General features: G+C 38.4%; 1 protein-coding gene across 1 annotated transcript in view; it reads left to right on the top strand.

Annotated features, from left to right (window-relative positions):
* The first annotated feature begins 7,151 nt into the window (after window positions 1-7,151).
* Window positions 7,152-19,930, top strand: part of PKNOX2 (PBX/knotted 1 homeobox 2) — a 134,235-nt gene continuing 121,456 nt past the window's right edge. Inside the window, exon 1 of the mRNA XM_070952260.1 lies at window positions 7,152-7,256. Coding sequence (XP_070808361.1) covers window positions 7,170-7,256 — 87 coding nt within the window. The 5' untranslated portion in view covers window positions 7,152-7,169. The remainder of the gene's footprint in view (window positions 7,257-19,930) is intronic.

The following is a 19,930-nucleotide window of genomic DNA, read 5'->3' as shown; positions in this document are numbered from 1 at the left end:
TTCCTAACCTTCAATGAAGCATCAGGTTGTTCTGGAGATGGACCATCACACCACCCTAAATTTTTTAGAGAAAAGAAGAGTTTGAAAAATATCTTGTGAGACTAATGCGATTAGCAGTAAATATGGTTAGAATTAACCATCCCAGTCTCATTTCTTTTTTTTTTATTGAAAAGTTTTACAAAAAGTTTACATATTTCCCCCCCCCGCCCTTCCCTACCTCAACCTCCCCCCTCCCCCCCTCCTCTTCCCAGAACAAATTACAGGGTGTAACCTTCAACAATCATAATCAATCCTAGTCTAAATAATTATGACATTCCACATCTCTTGTTCGTTCAATTCCCTAATTACCCGCCTAGCTTTATTACTTAAAGACTATATAATCATTCATAACCTATCTGCAATTTCTTATTCCGGTATTTATTTTGAATATAATCTATCCATCTTCTCCAGTCTCTTAAATATCTTTCATTTGAATGATCCTTCAAGTACGCCGAGATTTTTGCCATTTCCGCTAGGTTTGTAACTTTCATTGTCCACTCTTGGATTGTAGGTAAATCTTGCTTCTTCCAATATTGTGCCACCAACAGTCTTGCTGCAGTTATTAAGTTCAAAATCAATTTAGTTTCTATAACTGTACAATCCGTAACTATACCCAGCAGAAACAGCTGTGGTGTAAATTTCAACCTCTTTTTAAGAATATTTTGTAAAATCCACCAGATTTTAATCCAAAACGCTTTAACCTTTTTACATGTCCACCAAATGTGAAAATAAGTGGCATCCTCACAATTACATCTCCAACATTTTGGTTGTACATTCGGATACATACGAGATAACTTTTTTGGGTCTAGATGCCATCTATAAAACATTTTATAAAAGTTCTCCCTTAAATTTTGCGCTTTGGTAAATTTCACATTTGTCACCCATATTTTTTCCCACGTTTCCATCATTACTGTTCAAAATTCTGCGCCCATTTATCATACAGTCCTTAACTAACTCTGTTTCTGAGTCCATCTCTATCAATATATTATACAATCTTTTTATGTGCATTGGGCTTTGGTCTCTAATTTGTTTAATTAAATTTTCATCACTTTGTATAACACCAGTTTTCTGGTCTTTTGTCCCTCTGGCTTGTAATTGTACATATTGAAACCAAGTTTGAGTTATTTTCTCCTCTTTCAACACATTCACAGGTTTTAATTTTAATATACCTCCCTCCATAATGAGAATATCTTTATATATAATTACATCCTGTCTACTTTCTATACTCGTATTCTCTATTGCGTGCCTGGGTGCTGTCCATATAGGTATCTTTTCATTTAACTTATATTGATATTTCTTCCAGACACGCAATAAAGCATTTCTCAATATATGACTCTTAAATGCTCTATCCACCCTTTTTTCATACACTAAATAAGCATGCCAACCATAGACCAGGTCATGCCCTTCAATATTCAATATCCTACCATTTGTTAGATTAATCCAATCACTAATTGCTGATAAAACAGCTGCTTCATAGTACAATTTTAAATTTGGCATTTTCAATCCGCCTCTTTCTCGTATGTCCTGCATTATTTTCAGTTTTATCCTTGGTTTCTTACCTTGCCATACGAACTTATTAATACCTTTCTGCCATTCTTCCAAGTTGGCATCCTTTTTTAGTATTGGTATCATTTGAAAGAGGAATAAAAACCTAGGTAAAACATTCATTTTTATAACTGCTATTCTACCCAACAAGGACAGTTGTAATTTTTTCCATTTATCCATTTCAGCTTGTATTTTATGCCATATCAGTTCATAATTATACTTATACAATTTACCATTAGAAGATGCAATATGAACTCCTAAGTACTTAACTTTTTTAACTATTTCACATCCCGTTACCCTTTGTAACTCCTCTTTTTGATTTACTGTCATATTTTAAATATCATCTTTGTTTTTCCAGTGTTTATCTTAAACCCAGATACTTGACCATACTGTTTTATTATATCCATCAAAACCTTTGCTGATTCCACTGGATGAGTTAAGGTAATAACCAAATCATCTGCAAATGCCCGTATCTTATATTCATAGTCTCTAACTTTGATTCCCTTTATCTCATCTATATTACGTATTTTGTTTAACAACAATTCCAAAGTTAATATAAATAATAATGGCGTACCTTTTTCAATTTTAAAAGTTTCTGTCAAACTGCCATTAATAATTATCTGAGCTGTCTGTTCCTGATATATTGCTTTTATGGACTGCATAAAGCAATTCCCAAATTGCATCCTATTAACCACTCTCAATAAAAATTGCCAATCTAATCGATCAAAAGCTTTTTCCGCATCCAAAAATATAAGCACCGCAGGGATTTGGTTATTCCTTTCCAAATATTCCAAAATGTCAACAATTTGTTTTACATTATTTTTCATTTGTCTACCTTGCATGAAACCAGTTTGGTCAGCATGAATCATTTTTTGCATTACTAGCATTAACCTATTTGCCAATATCTTAGCAAATATTTTATAATCTGTATTCAATAAAGATACGGGTCTATAATTTTTGGGATGTGTCAAATCTTGATCTTCTTTTGGAATTAACGAAATAAAAGCTGTTTTCCATGAAGGTGGTACCCCTTCACCCAGCTGAATTCTATTAAATAATTCTTTAAGAGCTACAACCATCTGCAGTTGTAAATATTTATAATACACAGCTGTTAATCCATCCGTGCCAGGAGCCTTACCAGTTTTTAACTGTTTAATTGCTAAGAGGATCTCCTCCTCTGTTATTAATTGGTTTAACCGTTCTCTTTGTTCCTCTGTAACTATAGGAATATTCTGTCTATCCAGATATGTCTCTATCTCTGCACCTTGTATTTTGTCTGCAGTATACAGTCTTGCATAAAATTCTAAAAATGCCTTTTTAATCATATTTTGGTGATACACCTCTTTACCTTTATACTCTATTTTCTCTATGGTACGAGATTTTTGTTTTTTCCTCAGCATGTATGCCAACCATCTACCTGGTTTATTTGCATTACAAAAAGTATTATGTTTAGCATATTGTAGATTGGTTGCCACTTGGTCTGAGAGCATCATATTAAATTGCCCACGTAATAGACTGATCTCTTCTTTGATTTTCTTATCCCCTGGGTTATCAATTAACACTCTTTCTTTTTTCTTGATCTCTTCTTCTAATTCCCTCCTTTTTTCCACTTGTCTACGCCTATATGCATTATTCATATTTATCAAAACTCCTCTCATGTATGCTTTACTAGCATCCCATACCATATCCATAGATGTTCCCTTGTTCATATTAAAAACAAAAAATTCCTTCATTAGTTTTTTACATTCTATTACATTTTTCTCATATCTGAAAAGGTTTTCATTTAACTGCCAAGATCTCCTAGATCTTTCCCCACACTCCAGTTCCATCCAAACTGGACTATGATCAGTTAAAATTCTGGGACAAATCTTTATCTTCTTTACCATGGAAAAAAAAATCATTTGTAATTAATATAAAATCAATTCTTGAAAAGGATTGATGTCTATCTGAAAAAAATGTAAAATCTTGTTCTCTATAGTTCCGTTCACGCCAAATGTCTCTTAATTCCATATCCTCCATCATATCAAAAAAAGTCTTACGCAGTCTGGATTGCAATTTAGTAGATTGTACTATTCTTTTCTTATCAATACTAGGGTCTATCACTCCGTTCCAATCTACCATCAATATACATGAATTATAATCCCAATGTAGTAATTTTGTATGTATCAATTTATAAAATTTCTCTTGCTGTTGGTTAGGAGCATATATCCCCAATAAGAATGTTTTCTTTCCTTCTATCATTATCTCAATTGCCAGGAATCTTTCTTGTTGATCTGCCTCAACTAATTTAGCCATCAAATCTCTTTTCAAGTAGATCACTATTCCATTCTTTTTTTCCGGGGCTGATGCAACAAAATGTGTTCCCAATTTTGTATTTATTAAATATTTTTGATCAGTTGTCCTTATATGTGTTTCCTGAAGGCATATTATTTCATTTTTAAATTGTCTCAAGTGGTGAAATATTTTCTTCCTTTTTTGTGGTGAGTTTAAACCATTAACATTCCAGGTTAAAAACCTAGAAGCCATCCTCAGACTCTCGAAGCTTGGCGAGAACCGCTTGATAATCCTCTTGGAATTTTCTTTTGGGTCTCGCCCCTCCCACAGCTTCTGCACCAGTATTCACTTCTTGTGATAAAGCCTGCTCTTGTAACTTTTTTAACTCTTCAACTTTACGTTTAGTAGCTGCTCTGGTTTGTCTTTGATCTTTGCCTTCTTCTTGCTTTTCAGCTATATCCCATGCTTGGACAGCACTTGAAAGTTGCAGTACCTCCTCCTGCATACTCATAACTCCGCCTTCCAATTGCTTCTGCAGGTCCTCTTTCCTTCCCTCTGTCGCCTCTCTTACTTTTTTAACTCCTGGCACTGGTGGTTGTCCAGCCTTTAGTATGTTACTATAAAAATCTCTTGCTTTGCATATTGTATTGAGACAATATCGCTCTCCTGCATAGTCCACCAATAATCCAACTGGGACTTCCCATCTGTATTGTATCTGTCGATTCCTCAGCTCATCTGCCAGAAAAGCATACTCTTTCTTGGATTTCAGCATTTTGGGTGGTATTTCTTTAAATACTGCAACTTCTTGTCCTGCCACTTGCAACTTATTTTTATAGGCAGCTTGTAAAATCTTGTCCTTCTGGTGACAAAGTAAATCACAACATCTCTTGGTAGTTTCCTTTGTCTAGCTACCCATGAATTAACATGATAGATCCAGTCCATTTGCCATTCAAGTTCACCTCTGGGCACTCCTATAAACTGTACCAGAGCATCTTCAAAGATCTCTTTCAAATTTTCCTTAGGATTTTCTTTCAAGCCTCTTATTCTCACAGCAAATTCCATCATCTTGTATTGTGTCAACAACATTTCAGCTTCTGTTTTGTCAATCTTAGTTTGTGATTCCTCAACTTTACCATCTAAAATCTCATTGGCTTGAACAACCTCATCAATTCTATTTTCTACATGACTAACATGTTTTGCCAGTCCCTGGAGTGCAAGAACTATATCTTCCCTTATATGTTGATTTCTTGTCTTAATTATGTCCTTCATTTCTTCCATTTGTTCTGAGACTCCTTTAAATGCAAATATAATGTCCTCTTTAAAACCTTCTTTAATTTCTTTCATGGCTTCCTGAAACATCTCAAGTGTTAACATTTGTGCTTGTGGTTGTAATTGTGGTTGTAATTGAGCTTGTGTATCTGCCGGAGGCAATAAAGTTTGCAACCTGCTAGTTTGAGCTGGGGAACTTCCCGCACTCCCTGCTTTAGGCAACACCAATTTTGTCTGCTTTGAAGCCATTTTAAAATCACACAGTCTCAGAAACAGTTCTTAAAGTTCTTATAGCCAGTGAGGAAAAATCAGAAAATCTTTAAAATCTTTAAATTTTGATTCCCAAAGTCCAAGATATAAGGTTAAATGCAAAAAATTTTAAGCGGAGTTGTTAACTGATAGGCATTAATGAGTTAACAAGTCTGTAACAACTTTCTTCTTAACTTTCACTTTCGTCTCTTTGTCTTAACGAGCCAGCGCCATCTTCCCCTCCCTTTCCACTCCAGCTCCGCTCTTAGAGGCTCGAAAAGAAACGATGTTCAAAGGAATTAAAGTATAAGTACTTGCAATTATGTAGTCTCCTATCTGCATGCTTCAATTTTCTCTTTGTATCAATTGGTAGCAGGGGCGGACATGGCGTTTTGCTCTGCCTTCTGGCAGAGGCGTCCCGGCTTTGGAGCTTTCCCAGGTTCTTGGGGAGCTCACACCTTTTGAGCCCCAGAATTAATTCTAGGGCTCTTACGGAGCTCTACCCTGCACCTGGCTGCTCGCTTCCCCCTCTTCTCCCGAGGGGGAAGGTTCTTCGCCGCTAGACAGCTGATTTTTTGCTGTTCTAGCGGCTAACAAAGTCGCGGGGCTAGCGCTCACCCAGGGAGCGTCCACAACGTCCTACGGAGCCGCCGGAAGCCCATTCTCATTTCTCTGTTTAGGTTCTGGGCTCATCAGTGGGACTATTTAAAAATAATGAACCTCTAAGTATCTTTGATAAAGGAAGAAATACTCAAACTTCTGCTAAAATTAAATTTTGCATCAGCAAGGGTAGATAACTTAAACTCAGTCTGATGGGAATAATCTCAAGAGTTTTGGTACCTTAGCTATTAATTAAAACAGGCCTTCGAAGCCACGGAAGGTTCTCCTCTCTTGATGAAAGAAATGAATCCTGATATTTTATCCCATCATCATTCTGGCAAAAGAAAAAGATGCATAATTAGGTCTTTCTTTTAGATCTTTGCGTCCGGAAATGCCTCTTAGTGAATATCAAATGACGTGAATGTTGTGCTGTTTACAGTGGATTTATAACCCTAATGTTAAGTGGTACACTTTTGGAATTGTTAGGAGAAACGACTGCACCTAAATATTAGATTATGCTTCTTTGTTTTATGCAGAGAATGAAACTCATGAAACACAAGCACTCACACACAACATGTATGTATATGTGAGATAGAATGATGATGATGATGATGATGATGATGATGATGATGATGATGATGATAGATAAATGATAGATGATAGAGAGAGAGAGAGATGATAGATGATAGGTAGAGAGAGAAAAAAATGTGTGTGTATATATAAATACATATACGGTATGCATTCGTACACATATCTATAAGCATCTGAGTTTTCCTAAAGCAACAATGAAAAATAATATATTCCATTATTTGTTTAGGGCTGTTATTGTCATCAATCTACTGATGTTTGAATTAAGGAGTGCTTTCTTTAAAGAATGCTTTAAAAAATCGGAGTCATGTAATTGCAATAGAGGAAAAAGTAGAATTATTATTTTTCAACAAGCATATATTCTCCTGGTATCTTCCAAAGGTGTTCCCGGGATTTGCATTAAAACATTTTTCTTACACATCAGGAAGATACCAGAATTGGAAAATGTATAAATGCTAGACCAATATAAATTTAGGAAACATCAATCTGGTATGGAAAGATGACTTGAATGAATATGCTAATAATGTCCTCTCCTTTCCTTTCTCCTTTCTTTTATAACAATTGAACTTTCTTCTGTCAATAGGTCCTAGATGTGAATCAATCCCATGATGCAACATGTCTCCCCAGCGCCATCTCTGACAATGATGGCCACACAGACTGTACCCCCTCCCCCTTATCAAGAACCCCAACAGGTGAGTATTCCTTTTGCAAGCACCCCATTCTGTTTTGCATTTATAGGCATGCTACAGTATTGCAGAGAGCTAGAGAAAAGCAAGAAGGGGCAGTGTAAATTTTTAATTGTTCCAACCACATCTTTTTCCACACTTCCATCTGTATATTACAACCAAAAATATTAGCCCACTTTATCTTTCACATTCTTCTTCTCTTTTAAATTTCAATACAAGGTTATACATTGTAGCAATTGCATGTTCATCAATGCTAAACAATTCTTTTTTAAACTCAGTCTTATAATGTTCAGAACCATAAATTATTTTGTCTATTATGAATCTGTGTAGATAGGAGAACCATTGACAATTATATCCCTCTGCTACCAATTCTTCTCTTGATTTTACTTTACATTCCCCTTGAGAAAACCTGGAATTCTGGGTGCATTTTCTTTCTAGACATCAACAGTAGAACTTACAGGATTTGGAAGGAAACAGCTTTGGAAGAGGGATGTTGTATAAATTCGCCAGCTATAAGGAGACACTCTTCTATTTCTCTGTTAATATTTTCCTTGGAGAACTGTAGAAGATTTAAGGTCTATAAAAAAAAGTGATGTCTCTCTGTAGCTCATGCCTATAGCATACCAGAAGACCCTTGGGCCACTAACATCTGCCCACTGATATTTTAACATCAGTTGGTGATGATAGTTATTGTTGTTGTTATTATGAGGCTAAGAAAAGTTTGTCATAGTTTTGACAAGATAAGAATTTTTAGATATTGATAGAATGACTGCCAGGAGGAAAAAAATCCCCTTCATTTTTAATGCCAGTTGTCATATTTTTTAAACAAAGTGGGTTTCATTTAAAAAAATTGTCCAAAGGAAAAGAGTACAGGTAGTCCTCGACTTACAACAGTTCATTTAGGGATTGTTTGAAGTTACGACGACACTGAAAAAAGTGACTTATGACCGTTTTTCACACTTACAACTGTTGCAGTATCCCCATGGTCACATGATCAAATTCAGACACTTTGCAACTGACTCATTACTTATGATGGTTGCAGTGTCCCAGGGTCATGTGATCCCCTTTTGCAACCTTCTGACAAGCAAAGTCAATGGGGAAGTCAGATTTACTGAACAACTGTGTTACTAATTTAACAGCTGTATTTTTATTTATTTTTTATTTGTTTAAATTTCTATACCGCCCTTCTCCAATATAGGACTCAGGGCGGTGAACAGCCAAAGTAAAAACAAGACATACAAAATCTAAAAACTGTTTAAAATAATTAAATATTTTGGCCGTAATTAAAACAATTCCAATTTAAAATCAGTTTAAAATTTGACTCAAGCCAGCCCAGCTAGTTGAAATAAATAGGTTTTCAGGGCCCGACGAAAAATCCGGAGGTCTGTTATTGTATGTATCTCTGGGGGGAGGTTGTTCCAGAGGGTGGGCGCCGCCACAGAGAAGGCTCTCCCCCTGGGGGTCGCCAGCCGACATTGTCTGGCGGACGGCACCCCGAGGAGGCCCACTCTGTGTGAGCGTACTGGCCGGTGGGAGGCTATTGGTGGCAGAAGGCGGTCTCGTAAATACCCTGGCCCTCAGCCATGGAGCGCTTTAAAGGTGGTCACCAACACCTTGAAGCGCACCCGGAAGACCACCGGGAGCCAGTGCAGCTCGCGCAGGAGAGGTGTCACATGGGAGCGCCTCGTTGCCCCCATAATCCCCCGCCCGGCCACGTTCTGGACCAGCTGGAGCCTCCGGGTGCACCCCAGGGGGAGCCCCATGTAGAGAGCGTTGCAGTAGTCCAGGCGGGAAGTGACGAGTGTCTGAGTGACTGTGCGTAGGGAGTCCCAATCTAGAAAGGGGCGCAACTGGCGTATCAGGCGAACCTGATAAAAAGCCCCCCTGGCCACGGCCATCAAATGATCTTCTAAAGACAGCCGTGCGTCCAGGAGCTGTAGAGATTCACTTAACAATTGTGGCAAGAAAGGTTGTAAAATTCACTTTATAATGGTCTCACTTAGCAACATAAATGTTGTGCTCAATTGTAGTTGTAAGTCAAGGACTACCTGTATTTCTGATAAATCATTCCATGTGGTGTAGGGCACAGGTCTCCAACCTTGGCAACTTTAAGATTTGTGGACTTCAACTCCCAGAACTCTGAGAGTGGAAGTCCACAAGTCCACAACTCTTAAATCCACAAGTCTTAAAGTTGCCAAGGTTGGAGAGCCCTGGTGTAGGGTATTTCTGCATTGATTTAGTTATGAAGGCCTTCCTTGGACAACCCTCTCCAGTGTTCTCATAACTTTCCATGTTTCCATAACCCCAATAGCTTCCTACTGACTTGTTCACTAGAACAGCTACCCTGATATCTGGGGAAGTCCTGCCCTTGGGCACTTGTTTGGAGAAGTTCTTCTCATGGAAAAATGTGAATAAAATAACCCACCTATTTCCCTATCTACAAACCTGGTGGTCCATTGACAGGCATTTTTGACCAACCTTAGGTACAACTAAATCTCAAAATGCTAGGACATGTTGAGAGCACTTAAGGAAAAGTTGCTCCTCAGGAATCTAGTTCAGTGGGTACCTTATGGGGCAAAAATGGACCTATTTTGGATTTCTAGAATAAAACTACCAGTAGTTGCCTTGATGCTATCAACATTTTTCTTCCTCGTTATGCTTTTGTTCCCAGTTCAGTTTGTAGAAATTAGAAGAGAGCAGAAGGAGATCAAGAGGGTTAGACTAAAGGTCTTTATTGGGTTTGGGGCTTCCTATGGTGGCCAAACATAGGGAAGCTACTGTATAAACAGGAGGCAGATATTAGCCTTTGCTCATTATTTGTTCATTAGAATTTGTCAAACAAAAATGAGAGCAAGAATAAAAGAATAAAAATACAATGACAGGGACGATAGGCATGTTAGTGCCCTTATCCACGCCCCCTCAACTGACCACTTAAGTATCATGTAAGGTCCACGGAAGTCAATTTGTGACTGAAACTGTGAAAATTTGCAGCTGAAACAACTGAATCAGGTAGAGCATTCCAGACTTTGACAACTCTATTACAGAAATCATATTTTTTACAGTCAAGTTTAGAACAATTTACATTGATCTTAAAGCAGTTGTTAGCACACATATTATTGCAATTAAAACAAAACAAGTCATTTACAGGTAAAACATTACTACCTATAATTTTGTATGTAACACCTAGGTCTGACCACAAGCGACGCAGTTCTAAGTTATCCAGACTGAGAATTTTGAGCCTAGTAGCATAGGGAAATCTATTTATTTATTTATTTATTTAATTAATTAATTAATTAATTAATTAATTAATTTTTATACCACCCTTCTCCCGAAGGACTCAGGGCGGTGTACAGCCAAGATAAAAAAACCAACAATATAAAAGTCAAAAACAATTTAAAATTATTAAATAGTTTGGCCAATAATCTAAAATAGAATAACCCATTAAAATAATATTTTAGGCCAGCCCTGCTTGATGGAATAATAGTGTTTTAAGGGCGCGGCGAAAGGTACGAAGGTCGGGAATCCAACTACTCTCTGAGGGCAGCTCGTTCCAGAGTTCTCTTGTGTACAGAAGAGCGCAAAACTTTTCTCGTGAAATACTTCTGAACCCGCTCAATTGTACTGATGTCAGATATATGGCGGGGATTCCAGACAGTTGAACAATACTCTAAGATTGATCTAGCATAAATTTTATAAGCTCTAATTAGCAATACAATGTTTCCAGAAAAAAAAACTGTGCAAAATTAAATTTACAACTCTTAATGCTTTTTTAGCAACGCTGTTACAGTGAACTTTGGAGCATAGATCGTCAGAGATAAGTACACCTAGTCCTTGACAAAGTGAAGATCATCAGCTAGTTCAATGCCACCTAGTTTATATTTGACATTCTGATTACGTTTACCAATACGTAAAACAGAGCATTTATTGATCGAAATTTGAAGTTGCCAAATAGATGACCATTCAGACACATAGACGAGATCACTTTGCAAAACAACAGAATTATCTGTTGTTTATGGCCCAGTAATATTGTGAGTTACAGCTTTATCCTCCATGAATGCATCTCATTCCTTTTCAAAGCATTATAAATTGCTGTCCTTCACAAACCTTGTGGAAACAAGCTTCATTAGTTAGTTATGAGTGTACTGTATACTCTGTTCTTGTGTGAAGTAATATTGCCTCTCCTTCTAATGTAAGCTTTAAGTAATAATGGAGAAAAAGCTGAGCAAATCACATCCAGGATGAAAGACTTATTTTTATATATACATTGTGCTTATGATCCAAGTATCATGTTAATTAGAACTAGCAACCAACCTCTGGCTGACCAAATGAAGAATAAAATAATATATCCCATATTTGTTTAACAGGTAAATCCTCCTATTTGTGCAGATGTTCAAGATTGTGTTTTCACAATGAAGCATTGCATTTTTAAAAATTTTTATTTTTTTTTGCAACCAGAATAATTAAATTTGTGGAACTCACTAGGGCAATAGAATTAAATCTGTGTCTTTGCCAAATGTGTGATGATGGGCATTGACTTAGATGACATGAAATAGGATTAGACACATTCATACAGGAGACATCTGTCAAAGGCTATTTATGACAATAGCTACTTGTCTGATATCTTCCATGGTGGTTATTACTTACGGATACAGATTAGACAAAATAAGTAAAATAAAAATATGCTACCTAGAGTCACTTCTGGTGAGATGGGCAACCATATAAAATTGATATTTTTATAAAGAATGGAAAAAGTCAACATACCTCATTGTGCCAGCTGATGAGGAGCACAAGAGGGAATAAAACTCTTCAGTGGGTAATGGGAACATCTGGTAAAGGATTATGAAAAATAAAGTGGCTTCTTACTGAGCTGTGGTGGTGCAGTGGTTAGAATGCAGTATTACCAGCAGTTCGATTCTCACCAGCTCAAGGTTGCCTCAGCTTTCCATCTTTCCTAGTTTGGTAAAATGAGGATCCAGATTGTTGAGGGCAATATGCTGACTCTGTAAACCACTTAGAGAGAGCTTAAAACATGATGAAGCAGTATATAAGTCTGTGCTATTGCTATTTTATTTGGATCTCATGTTAGTTTCTTATTGCAGACTAAGCCAATGACTATAGCCTGATCTTAGCTTATCCGCTCCAACAGGTTAAAAATCAAAAGCCAAATGAATTCATTTCTTGCTGTTGTATTATATATTTATAATTAAATTTAGTTTTAAACTCCATCAGAATGTAATCAAGGGGTTTTTTTTTAACTGCGATAAAGAGGTGGTTCAGCTTTAATTCTTCTTAGAGATTTCAAAATAAATGTGTTTTATTTGCAGAAAAGGAAATCCTGGGCTTGAATGACCAAGTTTTCATACCAGGGATATTCCATATTTACATAAGCTTTCTGTTACTCTTAAATTAAGGTTTTGTTTTGTTTTGTTTTGTTTTGTTTTGTTTTGTTTTGTTTTGTTTTCTATAAAGCTCCAGCTGCTGAAAATAGGGGAATTTCAGCTTTCATTTAGAAATAAGGGGGGAAATTGGAAGAGGCACAAATGTGCTGCAAAATAGCTTGCAGTTTGTGTCTTAAAAGTCTCATAAATATAAAGCATTCCTACAGATCATTGTAAAATATTTGCCATCTAACAATGGACATCCTTGTCTTATCAAAATGTCCCTTTCTATCATTTACTAGGCCTGTGTGAGTTCAAAGCTTTGTCATGAGAAAATTCTTTTCACCACAAAGACAGGGCTGATTTTCTCATCTCTCTCTCCCTTCGATCTTCTTAACTTCTCTGTCTGATCCACAAAGTGACCAACTCAAGGTCACCCATTTAGCTTCATGGATAAAATGAGATTTAGACACTCTAAAATCAGATGGGCCCCAGAGACACAGATGAAATTTTGAGAAGATATTGCAGATATTCTCCCAAAATGGCTTCCTTGGGGTTGTCTAGTTATAAAAAGGATTCTGCCAGTAGGAATAATTTAATCCAACATACTGATTTTACCAGAAGCCATGTTTGATCTTCTGTCTGCCAGCCTCTTTAATTTCCTTCAAAATAGGCTGTCTATCACCTCAGTTTACCTTTGCTTTTTTTTTCTTCAGGGCAAATAGGTGCTCTTCCAAATCTTCTCTTTTTATTTTCTAAGAATAGGTGTAGTGAGACTTCTCATAAAGAAAAAAAAATACTTTGCAGCATATCCACTTTTCTTCTTTTCTTTAAAAGGAATATTTGAAAAGAATATCAGCAGCAAGAAAGGGGAGGCATTGAGGGAGCTACAGTGATATCTCTAAGGAGCACATTATTGCACATGTAAAGATAAAGACTTCACTTATCATTTCTGTCATGAGAAATGGTTCCTCTAAGTGGTATCTGCAAGGGGACAAGAACAACAGAATGACTAAAGTTAGGTCACAACACAAGCACTGCCTCTTTTTTGGGTCTGTGACTTGGCATTCCAGTGTGAAAGGGATACAGATCCTATAAATGCTGATGGTTCTATTATGTCAGGGTGGCAATTAATCCCATTCTGCTTTTGGGTAATTGCACCTTGATTTAGAGAATGGATCGTGACCATTTCCTTGAAGTATACTTTAAGAAAATAAACCCGAGGATATATTTTCTAAGAAAAACTCATTTATTTGTTATAAAGAAAATAAAACATCTTACTAGCTAATTAATTACATCTTGGCAAAGCTTTCCCAGCCACCTCTCCTGGCCGGAGAACAAAGAAAAATTTTAGAGATGAAGAAAAGAATGTGGACATACGCAGTTAGCTTAGAGATAAGAACTTGGCAATAAGTCTGAAAGTTCAAAAATAAGAGCTCATCTGGTAAATACAAAAATGCAGTGACAGATCGGTGTCTTCTTCAACCTCAAGTCCTCAACTAGACGCCTGGAAATTTGAGGATTCTGCACAATATCTTAGCTGTTTCTAGCATTGCACTCTTATGGACAGAGAGCTTTGATGCTGTTCCTGAGATCTGTTGGACCCATTCTCCCAGTTTAGGAGTCACAACCCTGGGTGTTCCTATTACTGCTGGGAACTCTGTATGTGTCTGTAATACAAATAGTAAAAACTATGGTGGCAATGTTTGATTTAATTCATACCATTTTTAATCTTGTTGGATTGCAATGCCCTGGATTGAAAATATTATTCGGTTTAATGGTATAATTCCCTCTTCTCACAATTTATTACAGTGCTAAGACCAGGACAATAAACAAAGCTCTTAGGAAGAAAAGTCCTGACTAAGATAAAACTGGGATAAGTGAGCTGAGCCAATTACCCAGCTCCTAGGATTCCAGGAACTAATTCTGGGCTCTCAGTACAATAAACCTTTTATTTTTTTTGTAAGTAGTCTAATCTGTCCTTAGAGGCAGCCATATGCATCTTTGTAGAGTAGGAACACTCTAACACAGCTTTCTCCAACCCATCCCTTCTATATATGTTGAATTTCAATTACTGTAAATGTTCATGAAAGTTTTTGCTAGTTTTCTTTCTGGTGAAATGTGTAAACAGAGTGGGAAATTCCCAACAGGACTCTAAGAGAGATATTGAGCAAAAATTGAATTGACAAATTCACCCATCGCTTCTGCAAATGTGCACACAGGTGTTGGCACTGAACCAATACTTTAAGTACCCGTACACTTAGAGACTGGATGCTAAATGGATGGAAACTGATCCATACCATTGGATTGCCCTTCATATTATAGGATATGGTGACTGATATTTGCAACACCCTGCCTGATCTAAAATTCTAACATGAAGAAATCTGGGCAAGAGGCTGTTGGAGAAGACTGTATCTAAACTCTGTGTTTCAGCACAACCCTGAATGCCTCCTTTCCTGTTAATTAAGGCTAAGAGCTTTAAATTGGGGGTTCTTGTTATTTTGGTAGAGCCTAACAGCTTTAGGATTAAGTTTTCTGGCCCTGAATGTTTGGAATCCTTCCATAACTGCTGCAAACCAACAGCTGGGAGAAGTTTGGAGCTGAAGGGATTAGGCTGTTAGCGGAATCAGAAACCTCAAGTGTTACAAAGAATGCAGATTGAGGTTAGTTAAGTGTGAAGAGCCTAATTTAATTCACATTATACTGTGGATTAACAAATCACAACTGCTGAAAGAACCCCGTGGCTCATTACTGTGTCAAAACACTTTCATATCCCAGGAGAAAGTGATCACTGCATCGAATCCATGTTTCCTGGTTGGCCAAAATTGTGCCAAACCACACTTTACTGTTTCCACACTGGAAGTACCGAATCCAACAATAGATTTGTAATATCAGCAACTATCACCAGTCAAAATTTTGAGTTTTTAGGAAAACTTGCAAAAGTTTCCTTTTTAAAAAAATAGAGTTGTGTTTCTTAGATAGCCTTTGGATGGGTGAGTCATTTGTCATCAAAGCTGCGTTAGAAAAAGGGCTTCTAATTTAAACTACAACCTTTCAAAGCCTTATAATTGCTTCCTTGCATGTTAAAGTCTTGATTTTGCAGTGCAGGACAATTTATCTTCTGCTCTTTAACCATTTTTTAAAAATGCTTGCAGCTTTCTACAAGGCCATAAAATAATTGTTTATGTTGTGGGGGGGGGGAATAACTGGAATGCAACTGGAAATGATTAGCTTCCATTGGATTCCTGGCTAGTGTTGCTAGAAGTGCACTGATTTCCAGTAGAATATCTCCAAACATGAGAAGCAATAGAGTCCATTTCAGAAGGTGCTTCTAGGAACATAGGAAATAACTGAACCCTAAACCATTTTACATTAGTCTACTGTATTATTTACACAGGGATGATTTAATCCTTTGACAATGTTGGATGTGGTCCAGAACTTGCCAAAATTGATTGGCTGAATGAGTGATCAGGTTTATAAAGCTGCCGAACACAAGAAATGTGACTCTGAATTGTTATATTCAGTTTTACAGAAGGAGAAAGCAGCAGGTTATATAGGGAGTAATTATGCTAATTATATTTTAAAAATTCAATGTAAATCAGTTTCAGTTGTGTCATTCCTTTTTTCCCAAATCCTGGTTGCTATTGGGAGGACAACCCTAGGACTATCCTCAGAGCAACATCCATCTTGCAAAAGAGCTTGTTATCCCTGATCCTGAAATCACCTCACAGATCGGATGTTTTGCTCACTACGCTTCAGCTCTTCAACACATAGATGTGTTTCCAAAATGCCACGTTATATTGAATCAGTTTAGCCCAGGAGTATAAAACTCGCAGGCCGCAGGCCGGATGCGTCACGTGCTGGCTCCGCCCCCGCCTGGTTTAGCGAAGGGGGAAAAAGTCCCAATATGTCACGTGACGACGCCATGACGACATGAGTTTGACACCCCTGGTTTATAGTAGGCTTCTAGCATTCTTGGCCAATTGTCTTCCTGATTTTCCTTTCCTTGGTTGTTTTATTTAGCAGGCTCTGGGGATTATTTGCATTCACATAATGCAAACTACAACTAGCTCCCATCCCTCACTTATTCTGTTTTTATTCTTATGAATCTAGCCATTTCTGCTGCATCACTTTGCTCAGTATTTCTTTTGTAGATAACTTCTTGAATAGGATATTTATCCAAAATCAGTATATCTAATCCAAATTCCATATCAGTGTGTTTCTGGATCCAAGTTTAAAATAAGTTTTAACAAAAGCTCTGACAAATCCCGCCAATACTCATCTACTAAATACATGTTTACTGGACCCGTGTCCCTCCTGGTTGGTGCTGGCCTCCTGGGAGGTTACGCAAGGCTGGCTCCAGGGGATTATCAATGCTTCGTTGAGGGAGGGTGTCTTGCCGTCCGCCTTGAAAGAGGTGGTGGTGAGGCCCCTCCTCAAGAAGCCTGCTCTGGACCTGGCTGTTTTGGCTAACTATTGTTCGGTCTCCAACTTTCCCTTCCTGGCGAAGGTTGTTGAGAGTGTGGTGGCGCGACAGCTTCCTGGGTACCTGGATGAAGCTGTCTATCTGGATCCGCTCCAGTCCGGCTTCCGGCCTGGGTACAGCATGGAAACGGCATCAGTCGCGTTGGTGGATGATCTCTGGAGGGCTTGGGATAGGGGTTGCTCCTCTATACTGGTCCTGTTAGATCTCTCAGCGGCTTTTGATACCATCGACCATGGTATCTTGCTGCACCGGTTGGAGGGGTTGGGAGTGGGGGGCACCGTTCTCCTATCTCTCTGACCGGTCGCAGTCAGCGTTGGCAGGGGGGCAGAGGTCGACCCCAAGGCGCCTCGTTTGTGGGGTGCCGCAAGGGTCGGTCCTCTCGCCCCTTCTGTTCAACTTTTATGTGAAGCCGCTGGGCGAGATCATCCGTGGCTTTGGGGTGGAGTTCCATCAGTACGCTGATGATACGCAGCTGCCATCCCAACGATGCCCTTGAAGTGATGTCCCGGTGCCTGGAGGCCGTGCGGATCTGGATGGGGAATAACAGTCTTCGACTCAACCCTTCCAAGACTGAGTGGCTGTGGCTTCCGGCGTCCCGATATAGCCAGCTGGTGCCAACGCTGGCTATTGGGGGTGAATCATTGGCCCCTACGGAGAGGGCTCGCAACTTGGGCGTCCTCCTGGGTACACGGCTGTCTTTGGAAGAGCATATGACAGCCATGGTGAGGGGGGCTTTTCATCAGGTCTGCCTGATTTACCAGTTGCAGCCCTCTCTGGATCGGGACTCCTTACGCACAGTCACTCAGGCGCTCGTCACTTCCCGCCTGGACTACTGCAATGCTCTCTACATGGGGCTCCCCTTGAGGAGCACCAGGCGGCTCCAACTGGTGCAGAATGCGGCCACGCGGGGGATTATGGGAGCAAGAGGGCGCTCCCATGTGATGCCTCTCCTGCGCGAGCTGCATTGGCTTCCAGTGGTCTTCCGGGTGCGCTTCAAAGTATTGGTCACCACCTTTAAAGCGCTCCATGGCATCGGACGTGGGTATTTGCGAGACCGCCTTCTGCCGCCGATTGCCTCCCACCGACCAGTACTCTCCCACAGAGAGGGACTCCTCAGGGTGCCGTCAGCCAAGTAATGTCGGCTGGCGACCCCCAGGGGGAGGGCCTTCTCTGTGGCAGCAACTGCCCTCTGGAACGATTTGCCCCTGGAGATACGAAGAATACCAGATCTCCGGGCCTTTCGCCATGCCCTAAAAATTTTCTTTCCCATCAAGCAGGGCTGGCGTGAAACCCACCCCCCTTTTTTATCTCTTTTTAGCTTTTTAAGTGTAAATTGGGTTTTAATTGGATTGTTTAAAATTGTGGGCCAAAACTGTATAATTCTTTTAATTGATTTTAAATTTTGTATTGGTATGTTTTTATCCTTGGCTGTGCACCGCCCTGAGTCCAATAGGAGAAGAGCGGTATATAAATTGAAATAATAATAATAATAATAATAATAATAATAATAATAATAATAATAATAATAATAATAATAATAATAATGGGCTACCCCGCTATTTAGAAATTCTAAATTTGCCAGACTTGAACATTTTGACTCTACAAAAAACCACCTTACTCGGAACAGCTTACATCCTCCGACGATACCTTAACAGTTCCTAGGTCCTTGGTTAGGACTCGAGCTGCTGAGCTATTAACCAGCCTCAAAGGCTGTGAATCTCACTAAAGATTAAATAATAATAATAATAATAATAATAATAATAATAATAATAATAATAATAATAATAATAATCTAGGCTAGCTTCAGTATTGGCCAACCTGATGCATTTAGAAAGTTCACAAACATGATATTGCCTCTTGGCAGCTGGCGGTCAGCTTGTATGAATCTACAAGTTGGGAGATTATCTAACATTCTACTAGTTGGGACAAGCTCAACTAAAGGACTCTTTGCATCTGAATGAATTTATTTGGATCTCGCTGGAATCTTCTATCACTGGTAAAATGAGCTAGAGGGCCTGGCACAGAAGTGAGACCTCTTCTATGGAGAGAGAAGAGGGACCTCTTCTCATTCATAGAGAACCTCCCCCATGTAATGGACAAGTAACTATTTGCCTGTTTTTAAATGGCCATTAAAGAATTAGAAGTTCCCATCTGCTTTCAAATGAATACATCCTCACTTTATGAATTGCAGTATTTACAGCTGTTAAAATGTGAAATGTCTCAGTCTGTCAATTCCATCAATTTATAATTTATACATTATTACTATAAATACTATGTGTTTTTCAAAACTTCTTTGCGGAGGCTTCATCACTTTATTTGGGTTTAGTATTTTAAATAAGTTAAAAGTAAGGACAAAAATAAGGAAGCAAACAGGCACACGTTCTTTGTGTGTGTGTTTGCATGTTTGCTTAGTAAACTCAAGGGACTTCTTCTAGGTAGGACTGAAATGAAATCATATTGATTGGTTTCTTTCCGAATACACCTATTAAATCTACAAAGTGGCTTGGTTTTAGCATACCCTCTTTCTATATTTTTTTAAAAATCTGTTCTGTACATAATTATTTTTTATTTCAGCCATTTGCTCCTTTGCTTTGTGGATGAACTATACATTGATAGCTTTGAGTCCTCTAGAATCTTCATGGAAGCTTTTAACTGACAGGTTCACGTCTATCAAATGTCCTTTCATAACTTAAACATTCTCTTAAAGATTCCTGAGATAAGTCTAAATAAAAAGCCCATTTCCTTTACTTCAGCAAATGATCTCTCCTGATCATTTTGGGTTCCTTCTTTCATTTTTAAGGTTATTGGATCATGGG

The sequence above is a fragment of the Pituophis catenifer genome, unplaced genomic scaffold (genome assembly GCF_029215685.1).
Source record: "Pituophis catenifer annectens isolate HBS135680 unplaced genomic scaffold, rPitCat1.0.hap2 SCAF_12, whole genome shotgun sequence".
Lineage (NCBI taxonomy): Eukaryota > Metazoa > Chordata > Lepidosauria > Squamata > Colubridae > Pituophis > Pituophis catenifer.
Note: the sequence above shows the minus strand (reverse complement) of the source record. Positions and strands in the feature narration are given on the sequence as shown.